The sequence below is a fragment of the Sciurus vulgaris genome (genome assembly GCF_902686455.1).
Source record: "Sciurus vulgaris genome assembly, chromosome: 11".
In the NCBI taxonomy this organism is placed as follows: domain Eukaryota; kingdom Metazoa; phylum Chordata; class Mammalia; order Rodentia; family Sciuridae; genus Sciurus; species Sciurus vulgaris.
The window spans coordinates 62904910-62922591 of NC_136472.1; the positions used below are offsets into that span (position 1 = coordinate 62904910).

Consider the following 17682-nt stretch of genomic DNA (forward strand, 5'->3'; position numbering starts at 1 on the left):
GTCATAGGGATTTTAATTGGAATTGCGTTAAATCTGTATAGTACCTTTGAAAGTATGGCCATTTTGACAATATTAATTCTGTCTATCCAAAGAACATGGGAGATCTTTCCATCTTTTAAGGTCTTCTTCAATTTCTTTCTTTAATGTTCTGTAGTTTTCATTGTAGAGATCTTTCTCTTTGATTAGATTGATTCCCAAGTATTTTATTTTTTTTGAGGCTATTGTGAATGGAATTGTTTTTCTCATTTCCCTTTCAGATGTTTCGTCGCTTATGAATAAAAATGCTTTAGATTTATGCGTGTCGATTTTGTATCCTGCTATTTTGCTGAATTCATTTATGTGTTCTAAAAGTTTTCTGGTGGAGTGTTTTGGATCCTCTAAATATAGAATCATGTAATCAGCAAATAATGACAGCTTGAGTTCTTCTTTTCCTATTCGTATTCCTTTAATTTCTTTAGTCTGTCTAATTGCTCTGGGTAGTATTTCAAGGATGATATGGAATAGAAGTGATGAAAGAGGGCATCCCTGTCTTGTTCCTTTTTTTAAAGAGAATGCTTTGAGTTTTTCTCCATTAAGAATGATGTTGTCCGTGGGCTTAGCATAAATAGGCTTTACAATTTTCAGGTATGTTCCTATTATCCCTATTTTTTCTAGTGTTTTGAGCATGAAGGGGTGTTGTATTTTGTTGAACGCTTTCTCTGCTTCAGTTGAAATGATCATATGATTCTTACTCTTGAGTATATTGATGTGATGAATTACATGTATTGATTTCCGAATGTTGAACCAACCTTGCATCCCCTATATAAACCCCATTTGATTGTGGTGCACTATCTTCTATATGTTTTTGTATGTGATTTGCCAGAATTTTGTTAAGGATTTTTGCATCTGTATTCTTCAGAGATATAGGCCTAAAATTTTCTTTTCTTGTATCTTTGCCTGGTTTGGGTATGAGGGTGATACTAGCTTCATAACATGAGTTTGGAAGGGTTCCCTCCTTTTCTATTTCCTGAAATACTTTGAGGAGTACTGGAATGAGTTGTTCTTTGAAGGTGTTGGTAGAACTTGGCTGAGAATCTGTCTGGTCCTGGGCTTTTTTTGGTAGGCTTTTGATGGCTTCTTCTATTTCATTGCTTGAAAGCGATCTGTTTAAATTGTGTATGTCCTCCTGGTTCAGTTTGGGAGGAGCAAATGTCTCTAGAAATTTGTCGATGTTTTTGGTATTTTCTGTTTTGTTGGAGTGTAGATTTTCAAAGTAGCTTCTCATTATGTTATGTATTTCAGTGGTGTCTGTTGTGATATTTCCTTTTTCATCATGAATTTTAGAAATTTGAGTTTTTTTCTCTCCTCCTCTTTGTTAGTGTGGCTGTTCCTCCCTTCGCTGACCCACATTGTTGTTTTTCATTTCCTCCTCATGTAATATTTTGCTAAGAATATTCTGTAGCACAGGCTTTCTATTTGTAGATTCTTTTAACTTTTGTTTATCATCATAGGATTTTATTTTGTCTTCAAATCTGAAGGTTAGTTTTGCTGGGTATAGGATTCTTGGTTGGCACCCATGTTCTTTCAGAGCTTGAAATATGTTGTTCCAGGCCCTTCTATGTGCACCACGTGACCCGGCTGCCTTCACTGTTTCTGTTGAGAACCCAGTGATAATTTCAGTTATTTCCCTCCTGAATGTAGTATATCCTTTTCTGTCTCCTGTCAAGATTTTTCTCTTATCTTTGTTTTCTAAAAGTTTGAATATGAAGTGTCTGTGTATTGTTTCCTTGGTATTTATTTTACTTCAGGTCCACAGAGTGTCTCAAATCTGTATGTTTTTGTCTTTTACCAAATCTGGTAGAAATTTGTTCACTATTTCTTCTACTTCATTCTTTCTACTTTCCTCTGGAACTCCAGTTATATGTATGTTAGTCTTGTTGCTCCACAGATCTCTGAGGTCCCCTTCTCACTGTCTTTTCTTTCTCTCTAATCTTTTTTTCTCTGTTCTTCAGATTGGAAAATTTTTGTTTTTCTCTTTTTAAATTCACTGTTTCGTCTATCATCTCTAATCTACTGTTAAGCCTACCCACTGAATTATATAATGTATATTTCTCTGTTGAGATGTTTTTTAATTCATTATTATCATAGCTGTTTTAAAAATCTGCTAATTCCAATATTGAGGTCAATTCAAGGTCAGTATATTGGTTGACTTGTCTTTTGAGAGCAGATCGTATTTGCTTGTTTGTTTGTTTATGTGTTGAGTAATTTTGAATTGGGTTTTTTTTCTCTCTCTCTTTTTTTTTTTTTTGATACTGTGGATCAAACCCAAGTGCGTTACCACTGAGCTATATCCACAGCCTTTTTTTATTTTTCATTTTGAGACAGGATCTTGTTAAGTTGTTGAGGTCCTTGCTAAATTGATAAAGTTGGCCTTGAACTTTCAGTCCTCCTACCTTAGCCTCCCAAATTGCTGAAATTGTAGGTATTCACCACTGTGCCTGGCTTGATTGTGTTCTTGACAGTTGTAGAGGCTGTGATTTCTGATTCTACTGTTACCCTCTTCCATAGAGCAATGATTTTTGTTTTGTTAACTGTTTCTTTTCAATGAGTGGAGAAAATCAGTTCTTTTTTTAAATTTATTTTTCCTAAGTTGTTTAGGGCCTTGCTAATTTGCTGAGGCTGGCCTTGAACTTGTAGTCCTCCTGCCTCCAGTCTTCTGAATAAGTGTTCCCCCTCCCTCCTTTTTTTTTTATTAGAGCTTTATGGTTATGCACAGTAGTTGGGTTCATCCTGACAAACTCATACATGCGTGGAAAACTCATTTCTTTTTTTTTTTTTTTTTGTGGTACTGGGGATCAAACTCAGGGCCTTGTGCTTGCAAGGCAAGCACTGTACCAGATGAGCTATCTCCCCAGCCTCATTTCTTTTTTAAAAATATTTTTTTTTCGTTGTAGATGAACACAATATCTTCATTTATTTTTTTTTTTTTTGTGGTGCTGAGAACCAATCCCAGTGCCTCACATGTGCGAGGCAAGCACTCTACCACCGAGCCCCAGACCCACCCTGAAAACTCAGTTATTTTAGTCCAAATTTGGTAACTTGGTGTCTGCTCCATATGTGCGTGGTTCAGAGATGGACTGGAATTGTAGGCAGAGTTCTAACACGGATTTCGAAGTACCCCTTTCTAGTTTTGTGTAGAATTTACAACCCTCTCGGTTGCTGTGGTTGTCTTAAAGTTTGTTCTCTGATTCTTCAACCTGGGGTTTTATCAGAATTCTAGCCACCTCTCATGCACAGACTGGGACATGTCTAACTGGAAGCCACCCAGTGTCATTATCTTTTTTGAAGTGTTGACTGAACTCTTTCCCTGTCAGAATTTGCCTGCTTTTCATTCTCTACTACCTTTAAGTAGTATTTTTTTTTTTTTATTTTTGCAGTGCTGGGAACCAAACTCGGGGCCTCACCCATACAAGGCAAGCGTCCTACCACTGAGCTAAATCTCCAGCTCTAAGTATTTGTTTTTTGTATTTTGTCCAGAGTTCATAGTTGTTTGCAGGAAAGTTCATTGATAGGAGCTGCTCTGCCATGACTGGGAATAGAACTTTTATCAACTAGATAAAAATTATTTTGTTGACAAAATCAATTTTTTAAGTTGTAGTTTCACAGACATTTATGTTATCTTCCCATTTTCCTCTAAGGTGCCAGATGTTAAGAATGACTTAGCACTGCTTCTTTTTTTTAAACACTTTTTAAATTTGATGTAAATCCTCTTAAGTGTCTTTCAAGTTTTCCAAATTGTAATATTCATCTTATTTCATATATGTAAAATCTTTAAGATGTAGATGTAATTGATATGTCCCATAAACAGTTTTCTGGTAAATGATGGTTAGTTTATTTTGCTTCAGTTGAAGCATCTTGGTCTGTTGCCATAACATAATATCTAAGACTTGTAAAGAAAAAAGGTTTATTTTGGTTCATGGTTCTGGAGACTAAGAAGTCCAAGATTGGGTAGCCACATCTGGTGAGGATTTTGTGCTGCTTCAATATGAAGAAATGTGGAAGGGCAAGTGGGCAAGAGCAGAAGAGAGAAAAGGGGGCCATACTTCTGCAATAAATAATAATTCCTGTGAGAGTGCCATTAATCCATTCATGAGGGTTCTGCTCCCATGACCTGACTACCTCCCAAAAGGCCCCATCTCCCAACACTGCCTCATTGAAGAATTAATATTCTCAAGCATGAACTTTTTGAGACACGCTCAAGTCAGAGCACTTAAGTTATGTTGTGGAATAGCTTTGTGTAGTACAACATAAAGGTCAAGGTATCACCATGTGGATTTTTCCCATGTAACTGTTTGGAATATGCCTTTTCATATTCATTCTTACCATTTCAAAAATGTCATTGTCTTTCACAGATGTAATACATTGAACATAAAAGTACAGCTTTTGCATTTTGGTGATATTTCCTGATGACCTTCTAGGCTAGGCAGAAAGTTTTGAAAAAAAATTTTTTTAAACTTACATGTGTTTATGTTTAAAAGGAAAGAATTCTCATCTATTCAATATAGACTTCTTATGATAGGAAAGGAGTATAATGTTGCCCTGATTTAGGTCAGCATCAACCTGGAAGTGGTCATTTAGTAGTGCATGTATCTTACCTGCTCATTTAGTTTAATCTGTAAATGGTCAAAAGTTTCTTGCCCAAATTAGGAGAAACATTTGGAACTGTGGTTTCTAATTTTTTTGAAAATTAAACAATGATTTTATTGCTTGAGTATGTAGACAAATTTATGCCACCAGGGCAGAGGCTATGAATGACTCCAACTTTGGGGGACCACCTGCTTGGTCTTATAATATTGAGCCAATTAGTAAAATTGTCTCTCTATCAGAATCAACCTTATCCTTTGTCTCTCTCAAGATGCTTTTGAACATTTAATTGGTCTGTTGCCATAACATAATACCCAAGACTTGTAAAGAAAAAAGTTTTATTTTGGCTCATGGTTCTGGACACTAAGAAGTCTAACTTTTTAAATTAAATGGTAAAGATCCTCAGGAAGATTAGACCCAAGTTCTTTGCATTTAAGGATTCTTAAGATTTTATTACCAGTCACGAAGTGTACTTGTAGAACGTTATGTTACTTCTTCCCTCAGTATCGCACCTGTTTGTGACCCTTCTTGATCAGTTTGTAAATCTGTTCCTTCATGTTGTCAGATGTCAAATCAGCCACATGGGGACACTATGGTGATAAGGCAGAGCCTACTGAGACAGGCCCTTCCCTAAACCATGCATGTGACCCATGATGGCTGTGCTCTGGCAACTTTTTTCTAACTTTTAAGAGTTATGGAACCCTTTGAGATCTGATGAAAATTATGGATGTCTCCCCAGAAAAATGTACACATCTTCATGCAAAATTTTATAAAATCACTTCAAAGAATTCAGAGCTTCCTTTGAAACTTCCTGGTTTAAGCAACCCTCATTTAAGGTTATTCAAATCAAATTAGTATCAGCAGACTAATAGCATTACAAATATTTTGTTTCTGACTTGATCAAAGTAGAACAAATAAACAAAGAACTCATTAGAAGTTCTTGTAAGGCATGTAAGCTTTTTAAAAAATCTGCTATGATTGAACTGTATTACCCCAGAGGCAGATTCATACAGACAGACCAACACTTGCTTGATTAATTTTTTTTTTTTGAGGCCAGTTCTAAGTTGCTGAGGCTGACCTCACACTTGGGATCCTGCTTCCTCAGCCTCTTGAGTAGGTGGGATTACAGGAGGGCCCAGTTTTTTTCTTTTTTTTTCCTTTAAGGAGATACATAGACAGGCAAAAACTGCTAGGAAATATTCCAAACTGCCTGGCATGTTTTGTCATTTTACTTGCTTCAGAAGAACACTGAGGTGAAGGAAAGATAGCTGTCAGGAATTCCATTTAGAACTGTAGAGTTGGAAAATGTCTGAGACTGCCTGTTATGACTTCTCCTTTTATAGGTGATGAAATTTAGGGATCTTGAATAAATTTTAAGTTACTGTTAGAAATGTTTGTGTTTTGTGTTGGCAAAAAATTACTTGTTATTTCTAGGAAAGTATGACACTTGTGATGTATTACATGTAATATTGTTTGAATTTCCAAAGGTTATTAAATGATTGAATAATTAAAGTACTTGTGATATATAGGTTTCAGGACATAGGTCTATGTAGGTGTTTTTGAAGCATTAAGTTTCCTTACTGTTGTTTTTAATTTTTTTTTTTTTTTTGGTACTGGGGATTGAACCCAGGGCCTTATGCATATGAGGCAAGCACTCTACCAACTGAGCCATTTTCCCAGCCCTGTTTTTAAATTTTATTTATTTATATGTTAAGACAGGGTCTTGAAAAGTTGCTGTGGGTCTTACACAGTTGTTGAGGCTGGTCTCAAACCTGGGATCTTCCTGCTTTTGCAGGAGTTGTTGAGTTGCTAGGATTGTAGGCATGTAGCACCAGCCCTGGCTTTATTGCTTCTTTTTAAAACTCAGTCCTCAGTAAATGATGAATGGTTGAACTTTCAATAAAAATACCCTAGGTTTTGTCAGTCCCCTTCTTACATTCTTTATAGGGTGACTGAAATGAATATAATTTATTCTCAGGGCCCTCATACCTTTTATTCTTTTTTGGTACGGGGGATTGAACCCAGGGGTGCTTTACCAACTGAGCTACATCGCCAGTCCTTTTTATTTTTATTTTGAGACAGGGTCTCACTAAGTTGCTTATGTTCTTACTAAGTAACTGAGGCTGGTCTAGACTTGTGATCCTCCTGCCTCAGCCTCCAAAGTCTCTGGGATTACATGTGCACACCACTGAACGCAGCTTCTCATACCTCTTTTTATACTTCCTTTCCCCTTGCAGTGATAGTGTGTTCCTGCTACTGGTTGTCTCATTCATAGGGCTTTTGTTTTAATATTGGCCCCCTGAGTGGTGTTTTTACTCAGAACCAGGCCCTTTGATAGGAAGGGAGACTCTTCCCTCCACTGCTTTGAAGAAGGGCAGGAAATGAAGTGTTTGTGGAGGGGATGGAGACTCTAATAGCCACCTTTCCCCTCCCTCCTTTTTAGCCACACTCCAGATCAGGTCTCATGCTTACCTCTAGTTCTACTCTTTATCACACTGACTGTTTATGATTCTCTCCTTACTGTGCTGTTCTCTGAATTCTCATCATGTCTTGGGGCTATCTCATATGCATCAGGAAAATAACTTTCTTACAGGACAGTGGTAGCTGCCCTGATTTCCTGTATATTAAGATATAAATATATTTTTTTTCCTGAGGGGATTTTCTAGCCTAGTTAGGAAGAAATGAGCAAACTGACAACTAAAGAAGCTTATGAGAAAGAAAGTTATCTTGTCTCAGAACTGAAGACAGTTTAAAAATGTATTTTGGGAATGTAAGTCTGTAGACAAGATCATCATATCAGGTGCTTATTGCTTAATTACTTTGTTCAGTAAGTGCAGGCTTGCCATGGTTGGGCTCAGAGGAGGTGTTACTGAAAGCAGAGACCACCTCTACATAATCCATAGCCCTTTATTGCTGTAGCTATTGCCAGCTGCTTTCTGATTTTTGCCAGTTTTCCTGAGTGAAGATAACCAGATGTAATCTGGTAATGAAATGAAATATGCTCAAAAAGAAAATTTCAGATGAGTTGATTTGGAAGAAGCGATCAGGAAATGAGTGGACGTGAAATTGTGAAACTTGCTTTACTCAAAAAAAGAAGGTTGGATCATGTCAGAAGTTGAAAATTATGAATAAATGGGCTGTTTCTTCTGAGGGTGAGCAAAACCTCCGAGTAAACGAAGATGACATTTTTAGTTATAAAAGCAATAACTCTGACTGGGATTACTTTTAGTTTTTGAAGCAGGTTCCTTAGAATTATTATGAACTTGTGTTTGTATGTGTGGCCAGAGGTACTAGGGATTGAATTTAGGCACTCTACCACTGAACCACATCCCAACACTCCCAACCCCCCTTTTTTGAGATAGGGTCTTGCTAAATTTTTGAGGCAGTCCTTGAACTTGTGGTACTCCTTTCATGGCTTCCCAAATAGCTGGAATTACAGGTATATATCACCATGCCCTCCATGAACTCTTTTTAAGAAACCTGTGAGGTGACTCTGCTGTGATTTAGGGTGAGGAACTTTCTAACTTTAGACCCATCTCATCCTGTGATGGTGAAAAATGCATCTTCCTTAATAATTATCAGCCTCTTAGTTCCATAGCAACTTAAAGAAAACTGTAGTTGGAACAATTTTTTCTGTCAAAACCTGGAGCCTCCCAGAGAATTACCTCTCTGTGAAATGATTTTTTTTTTTTTTTTTTTTTGTGGTGCTGGGGTCCTGGGGATTGAACCCAGGGCCTCTACCGACTGATTATTCATGTGTGTGCATTCATTTTTCTTTTCTTATTTTTTTAAATTATTCTTTTTAGTTATACATGACAGTAGAATGCATTTTGGCAAATTATACATGCATAGAGTATAACTTATTCTATTTAGGATTCCACTCTCATGGTTGTACATGATGTGGAGTTACCCTGGTTGTGTATTCAAATACAAGGCTAGGAAAGTTATATCCAATTAATTCAACTGTCTTTCCTATCCCGCCCCCTTTTCTTATTTTTTAAGTTGGTGTTGGGAATCAAGTCCACAGCCTCACACATAACTAAGCAAGCTTTCTACCACTGAACTAGGTCCCTTGTAAGATTCTTTTTTTTTTTTTTTTTGAGTGTCAATTTTTAGAAATTTATTGGTTCTTTTTAGTTATATATGACAGTAGAATCCATTTTGACATAATTATAAAAGCATGGACTATATCTCATTCTAATTTAGTACCAATACCTCTCTTTCCCTTCTCCTTCTGCTACCCCCTGTTCCCTTCCCTCTACTGATTTTTCTACTATTTCCCTATAGTTGTTATTTTAAATTAATTTCTATGGATGTACATGATGGTGAGATTCACATATGTACATATATGAAAGTTATGTTAGATTCATTCTACTGTCTTTCCTTTTCCCATCCTCCTCTCTTCCCTTTATCCCCTTTGTCTACTCCACTGATCTTTTTTTTTGCAGTGCTGGGGAGTGAACTCAGGGCCTTATGCTTGTGAGGCAAGCACTCTACCAACTGAGCTATATCCCCAGCCCTGATTTTTTTTTTTTTTTTCTTAAATATCCTGTTCTTATTTTGGGTTAGCTTTCACATATCAGAGAAAATATTTGACCTTTGGTTTTTTTGGGATTGGTTTATTTCACTTAGCATGAATGTCTCCAGATCTGTCCATTTACCAGCAAATGTCTTAAAGTCATTCTTCTTTATGGCTGAGTAATACTCTATTGTGTGTGTGTATGTGTGTGTGTGTGTGTGTGTGTGTGTGTGTATACATTCCACAATTTCTTTATCCATTCTTCTGTTGAAGGGCACCTAAGTTGGCTCCATAGGTTAGCTGTTGTGAATTGTGCTGCTATAAACATTGATGTGACTGCATCACTGTAGTATGCTGACTTTAAATCTTTTGGATATATGCCAAGGAGTGGGATAACTGGGTCAAATGGTGGTTCTATTCCTAGCTTTTTTTTTTTTTTTTTTTTTTTTTTTAATTGTAAACAAATGGGATACATGTTGTTTCTCTGTTTGTACATGGCATAAAGGCATACCATTTGTGTAATCATAAATTTACATAGAGTAAGGTTGTTTGATTCATTGTTATTTTATTCCTAGCTTTTTGAAGAATTTCCATACTGCTTTCCAGAGTGTACTCCAATTGCAGTCTCACCGACAGTGTGTAAATATATCCTTTTCCCCACATTCTTGCCAACGTGTAGTGTTACTTGTATTCTTGATAATTTCCCTTCTGACTGGAGTGAGATAAAATCTCAGTGTAGTGTAAATTTGTATTTTTCTATCTGCTGGAGATGTTGAACATTTTTTCATGTATTTGTTGACTGTTCTTATTTCTTCTTTTAAGAAGTATCTGTTTAGTTCCTTTGTCCATTTATTGGTTGGGTTATTTGTTTCTTTGGTGTTAAGGTTTTGAATTTTTTGTATATCCTGGATATCCTTATTTGAGGAGTAGGTGGCATAGATTTTCTCCCATCCTGTAGGCTCTCTTCACACTCTTGTTTCCTTTGCTGTGCAGAAGCTTTTTAATTTGATACTATCCTATTTATTATTTATTTTAATTCTTGTGCTTTAGCAGTCTTGTTAAGAAAGTCAGTTCCTGAGCTGATATGTTGGAGTGTTGGGCCTGCATATTCTTTTAGAAGGTGCGGGGTTTCTGATCTATTTTGTAGGCCTTCAATCCACTTTGACTTGAGTTTTGTGTAGGGTGAGAGATACAGGTTAAATTTCATTCTACTACGTATAGATTTCCAGTTTTCCCAGTGCCATTTTGTTAAAAAGCTATCTTTTCTCCAGTGTATGTTTTTGGTACCCTTTTCAAGTATGAGATAAGTCAGTATTTATGTGGGTTTGTCTCTATGTCTTCTCTTCCATTGGTCTTCATGCCTGTTTTGGTGCCAACACCATGCTGTTTTTGTTACTATAGCTCTAGTATAATTTAAGGTCTGGTATTGTGATACCTCATGGTTTGCTTTACTTGCTAAGGATTGCTTTGGCTATCTGGACCTCTTATTTTTTGAAATGAATTTTATGATTGCTTTTCCTATTTCTATGAACAACATCTTAGAATTTTGATGGGAATTGTATTGAATCTGTATAGAGCTTTTGGTAGTATGGCCATTTTGACAATATTAATTCTGCCTGCCTAAGAACATGGGAGATCTTTCCATCATTTAAGATCTTCAGTTTCTTTCTTTAGTGTTTCATAGTTTTCATTGTAGAGGTCCTTCCCCTCTTTAGTTATATTGATTCCCAAGTATTGTATTTTTATTTTTTTTGAAACAATTGCAAATGGCCTTTTTCAGCAGATTTAGGAACTCTATTAGTTTATGGTTGTTGATTTTGTAATCTACTACTTTGCTGAATTCATTATGAGTTATAGAAGTTTTCTGGTGGTGTTTTTTGGGTCTTCTAAATATAGGATCATGTCATTAGTAAACAGTTTGAGCTCTTCTTTTCCAATTTGTATCCCTTTAATTTCCTTCTCTTGCCTAATTGCTATGGCTAGAGTTTCAAGGACTATGTTAAATAGTAGTGGCAAAAGTGGGCATCTCTGTATTGTTCCTGTTTTTAGAGGGAATGCTTTCTTACTGTAAGATTCTTGAGGGTAAGTGTTGGGTCTGGTTCATCTCTATCCCTACAGTACCTAAGTTCTTTATATAACATGATAACTCAGAAAATAGGTATAGAATTCAACTCAGTTGTCCTTGATCTGGTTTCCTATGTTTTTCCATGACACTTGTTAAACTTACTTGTTTGAGCTATTTAGGCACATATAATTTGTCCCCAACCCCTTAGGAAAAGCAATATTTGGGGTGATTTCTTTCAAGTAAAACCCTAATGACTTGATAGTTAATTAGTATCAGTGGAGCTCTTTATTATATCTTATTGTAGTGTTTTTCAAACCATGAATTGTGGTCATTAGTGGGTTGACAATCAGCTTTTACATTTTTTTTTTTTAGTCGTAGATGGACACAATACTTTTTATTTTATTTAGTTTTATGTGGTGCTGAGGATTGAACCCAGTGCCTCATGCATGCTAGGCAAGTGTTCTATCATTGAGCCACAATCGCAGCCCCAAGGATTTTTTAAAAAAATGATAGAGTAGAAGATATGAGAGGGCATCACATATGGTAAAGGTAAGTATTGTTTTATGAAGTTTTTGTCTTAGGTAAATTTATGTCTACACATACATGTATGTGTTTATTACTTCATGACAATGTATAATGTGTTTGTACTGGAGTCGTGGTCAAAAAGTTTGAATAACACTGCTTTATTGTAATACTTTGTTATTTCATTTATCATATAGCATTATGCCAGTACATACAGGCTTCTAAAGCCAGGGATGGTGCCAGATCTTTCATTTCAAGTACGACTGAAGGTAAAAACAAAACAAAATTGAGAAAACCCAAAGCTTTCTGGTGATTCTTACACGTCTTCATTGGCATTCTGTACCCTGTGACCTTCTAACTTTCTTGTGCTTTTTTTGACCAGTAGATTTTTCAGATTTATAGCTATGTAGGTGGTGGGTTCTTTGTTTTTCCCCTCCTCACTTCAGTATTCTTTATTTCAGTATACTCTACTGTTTTTCAGGAGGGGGAGGGGAGAAACAAAGAATTTTAGAAATTTGGAATGATTCCAAACAGAATAGCTTAATTAGATTTACCCTGAAGTCTGCTTTCTTGGTGTTCTTGTATCTTTTAGTCTCTTTTTTTAGTGATCACAGAAATGTATAGCTTATTCTGAACTTACAGTATTCTGCTTCTAATGATGTTTTCAGTTGACTTTTAACAAATTAAATGTGACTTTCAGGGAAAGAAAAAGATATATACAGTCCTTTGTCATTCCTTGTTCTTATTCCCCTCTCCTCCATGAAAATTGACTATTGGTTTTATAGTAATAATTTCATTTGAAAGAAAAGCAGAGAGCTAGTGGTGTCCACTATTAACCATATTATACTTTTTCAGCTTCTTTACTGATCTAATAACTTTAATGCCTTTCCTATTCTTAGATGGTTGGCATACTAACCCCTTTGCCTTTATTTCTGTACCTTGCTGGACTCCCAAGCTCAGACAGGCATAACCCTGTGATTTAAAGGAACTTATAGAATTGATTTGTTTCATTCTTTTTCTTATAGGAGAAAATTTTGAGCAGACACCATTGAGACGAACATTCAAGTCGAAGGTCCTTGCCCGATATCCTGAGAATGTAGAATGGAATCCCTTTGACCAAGATGCAGTGGGAATGGTTTGTATTTGTCAACTACAAGTATAAGATTCTTTACAGTTATCATAGAATTATGTTCTATTATCATAGAATTATGAGTCCAGTCTGTGGTAGCAGTGCCTTTACCCCAAGTATCAGTCAGTACCTTTTGGGGGGCAGGATGAGGGAGGGCGGGTACCAGGGATTAAACACAAGGGTGCTTAACCACTGAGCCACATTCCCAGTCTTTTTAAAATTTTTTATTTTGAGGCAGAGTCTCACAAAGTTGCTTTGGGCTTTGCTAAATTGCTGCAGCTGAATCCTCCTGCCTCAGTCTCCCAAATCACTGGGATAGGATGCACCACCACACTGTCCTGTTTATCAGTACCTTTTTCTTTTTTTGTAAAAATTTGTTCTAATTAGTCATACATGACAATAGAATGCATTCTGTATGTATATATATATATTTTTTGCATTAAATAAATATAAATTTTATTAAAAACACTCACATAGCATTATCAGGAATGATATAATAATAAATAGCTTTCAAATAACCTGCATTCATAACGTTACAATACTTACAGTATTTATAACCATCCTCAGATTTTATAAAAAAACTAAACATCTCATGAAAATGAAATAACTACGTTAAGAAAATAAAGCATAGAAAAATGCACACAGACGTTTATTATCTTAGTGTCGAACTGCAAAAATCTCCTACACAAGTTAACCACTAGCTTTAGAAGTGAACTGTACATCACTGTGCGTCAATCAAGATGAAAAATTCATTCAAGTAATATATATATATTTTTAAGTTGTAGGTGGACACAATACCTTTGTTATTTATTTATTTATTTATTTATTTATTTTTTGTATCTTTATTTTTATGTGGTGTTGAGAATCGAACCCAGGGCCTCATGTGTGCTAGGCCAGCACTCTACCACTGAGCCACAACCCCAGCCCCAGTAGAATACATTTTGACACACTGTTATCAGTATCTTTTGAGGAAGGAATTGTAATGCAAATTGTTTGTGATTCTGCATTTTGGTCAGTGTATCAAATATATATAAAATATCATAATGTTTTCTTTTGTGTCAGACAAATATGTAGTATAGAGTAAGTGAATTTATTTTGGAGTACTATGCTATTGATTGCTTATTGCATTGATATTACAAGACTGAAGTTTCAAGTGGTTTTCTCTCATTCTCCATAAATATCTGAGTAATATGGCAGAAATGGGTCTTTTTTTTTTAATAATAATTTTAGATAGAACAGCATTTTAAATCTCATGGACAAGAATACTACTTGGAATATTCTAACCTTTATTAAATATTTATCTTGGGGCTGGGAAGATAGCTCAGTCGGTAGAGTGCTTGCCTTGTAAGCACAAGGCCCTGGGTTTGATCCCCAGCACCCAAAAAAAAAAAAAAAAAAAAAAAAAAAAAAAAAAATATATATATATATATATATTTATCTTGTAGCAGGCATTCTAGTAAGTATTTTACATAAATTAACTCATCTAATCCTAATATCCCTTAGATAGGTAATATTACAGATAAGTGAATTAAGATCTAGAGAGATTAAGTAATGTGTTCAAGGTCACATGGCTAATAAGAGTTGCAATACTGCAGTTTGGTTCCAGACCCCCTGCTTTTGACCACATCTTTATACTGCCTCTTTTACATTTTTCATAGCATTCTATGGTTTTTAGAGGATGTTCATGTTTGATGCACACAATAACTCTCTGAAGTGGGCAGAGTAAACTGTGTTATTGTTGTTTCACAGATGAGGAAACTGAGTCTTAGAGAATCTAAAGTTTTTGACCATTGCTTATTTCATTTTTACAGTCTATATTTTAGAAACACATAGGTTTCAGAAAATTAAGTTCAAGGCTAATGTGTGCAACATAATGTATGTAGGTCCTTATATTTGTTAACCCAGGCTATTATTATTTCATTTATATAGCTAGGTTTGTATAAAATGGGAAAACAAGAACTGATTGATTCAGGGCAGTTTAATTATCTAAGCTTTTTTATATAACTCATCTGAGTTAAAGTGAAAAGTTTATCCTGGTTATGTCATCTTCTTGGATTATATATGAAATGAGCATGTTTTTTGATGTGAAAAGAGAATGTTTTATTGATGACAGAATGTTATGATCTAGTAAAATCTAAATCTATTTACATGTTTATTTTATTTTTAAGTATACATTTGCATATATCTGGTTTTCAGATGTATTTCCTTAATATGTATCTTACTATCATGCTGTCATGCTTGTCTACCTAAATTTTCCAAGGGATTGAACCCATAAGTACTTTGTCACTAAGCTATTTACCCAGTACTTTTTATTTATTTATTTTGAGATAGCATCTTGCTAAATTGCTGAGGGTCTTGTTGAGTTGCTGAGACTGATCTCAAATTTGTGATCCTCGGTCCTCAGCCTCCTGAGTACCTGGCATGTGCCATTGTGCCAGGCCAAGCATTCTTCTACTTCCATATCTTCGTATATTTTGTTCCTGTCCTTGAAATGCCTTTCTTTTGTCTATAAGATGAATTTTAGTATAACCCCACTTCTGAAACTTTTTCTGATGTTTTCAGACTGAGTTGTCCGTTTGGTGTTCTTCCAGCACTTTGTATATACTTTGGTACAGCTCTGATGACTGTATTATAATTTTATTTACTTGATTGTCTTGTATAAGAATGAAAGAGTTTAAGACAAATAGATATACATTCAGCACAGTAGGTGCTAGATAGGTAGGTATGTAGATAATGTGTTCAGAAGAGGATCAGCAGTGAGTGAGTGTTCTTACTACATGTTGCCTTATCTTTTGCAGCTATGCATGCCTAAAGGGCTGGCATTCAAGACCCAGGCTGATCCCAGGGAGCCCCAGTTCCATGCCTTTATTATCACAAGAGAGGATGGCTCTCGAACATTTGGGTTTGCCCTCACATTTTACGAAGAGGTGACTAGCAAGCAGATTTGCAGTGCAATGCAGACCCTTTACCACATGCACAATGCTGAGTATGATGTTCTACATGCTCCCCTTGCTGATGGCCAGGACCAGAGTGGCATGGAAGATAGTGAAGGCACTCCTGGGACCAAACTTCAGCGCTTCAACTCCTATGACATTAGCCGGGACACACTCTACGTCTCTAAGTGCATCTGCCTCATCACACCCATGTCCTTCATGAAGGCATGTCGGAGTGTACTGGAGCAACTTCACCAGGCAGTCACTTCACCTCAGCCCCCTCCTCTGCCCCTTGAGAGCTACATATATAATGTACTCTATGAGGTGCCACTCCCACCTCCTGGCCGGTCCTTGAAGTTTTCGGGGGTCTATGGGCCAATAATCTGCCAGAGACCAAGTACCAATGAGCTTCCCCTATTTGACTTTCCTGTCAAAGAGGTCTTTGAACTACTTGGGGTGGAGAATGTGTTTCAGCTCTTTACTTGTGCCCTTCTGGAGTTTCAAATCCTGCTCTATTCACAGCGTAAGTCAGTGGTTACTAGAGCTTTTTGCCTGCACAGGGCCTCCCTGCTTTCCATAGTCATGAACAGTGAGTGACTTTATAGTCAGTTGGACTGACTGTAAAGGTCAAGGCTGTTCCAGTTTGAGTAAAACCCAGATCTTTTGCAGGTAAGTAGGGGATGAAAAACTGATGAAACATGAGAGGGCTAACATTTTTGATTGGTCATCCTCATGACCTTTTGCTCGGCACTCCAGTGTCAGAGGGGAACCCTACCTCCTAACATTCCTACTTACCAAGGCTGAAAAGAGGGGCAAATGGTAATGGTCACCAGAAGTAATATTCCATCAGTTCTGCTCTGTCATTCCACAGGGTTATTTTTGCCCCTTCCTTAGACTGACAGTAAAATCAAGGATTCACAAAAGATGATCCTTTAATATATGAAGAAAATGTATTAGAAAAAATGAGTTTTGCTTCTTTCCATTGTTTGTTTCACTGAATTCGTTTTATAAATGATCAGTTGAATGTGAGCAGCAGATTTGGAAAAAATAGTGGGTCGAACAGAAGGAAACAGGGGCTTATTTAATAAGCCACATAAATAATATAAAATTTATTCATTCAGGATATTTACTGAGAGCATACTATGTGCCAGGTATTGTGGTGGACAAAGCAGATAAAAATTTTTTCTATAGTGGGAATTATATTTTAGTGGGGAAAGAGTGGAAGTCAATGAATACATTATACAGCGTGGAAGGTGGTTAATAAACTGAGGAAAATAAACTGGGAAAGGGATAGTATTTGAAAAAGAAATTCCAGTTTTTAATGGGGTGTTTAGGTTAGGCCTCTCTGAGTTACCTGTTAGTGTCCGTAGCAAAAGTATTCGCAGTAAAAGGCACAGGAAGTATAGGGGTCTGAGGCAAGAATGTGCTTTGAAGAAAAATGAGGAAAGTAGGTGGATGAAGTGAAGTGAATGAGAAGGAGAATAGCAGGAGATGGTGGTTAAAGACTTACTAGGAGGCCTGATCGTATAGAGTTTTGAAGGCTGTTGTAATGACTTTGACTTTTACCTTGAGGTATGCAACTATCAGAAGATTTAATTTTTTTGCTCTTTATTTAGAAATAATTTCCAACTTATGGAAGAGTTGCAAGGAATGTTCAAAGAACTCTTGCATACCTGCTCACAAATTTACCAGCTGTTAATATTTTGCCGTATTTTCTTTAGTACTCTTAGTATTCTGTATGTGTGTGAACATAGCTGAACCATTGAGAGTTTTTACAGACACCATATCCCTTGACTTTCTGAATGCTCAAGCATTTATTTCCTAAAAATGAGGACATTCTCTCATATAACTGTGGCATTATCAAGTTTAGGAAATTTAACATTGATACCAT

General features: G+C 36.2%; 1 protein-coding gene across 3 annotated transcripts in view; it reads left to right on the top strand.

The window, feature by feature from the left end:
* DENND5A (DENN domain containing 5A) overlaps positions 1-17682 on the top strand; it is a 105739-nt gene that overhangs the window by 25822 nt on the left and 62235 nt on the right. For 2 of the 3 annotated variants that reach the window (XM_079104254.1, XM_079104252.1), the window contains exons 2-4: positions 11927-11998; positions 12755-12864; positions 15657-16314. In XM_079104254.1, coding sequence (XP_078960380.1) covers positions 11927-11998; positions 12755-12864; positions 15657-16314 — 840 coding nt within the window. The remainder of the gene's footprint in view (positions 1-11926; positions 11999-12754; positions 12865-15656; positions 16315-17682) is intronic. The other variant, XM_079104253.1, reaches the window with a different exon arrangement.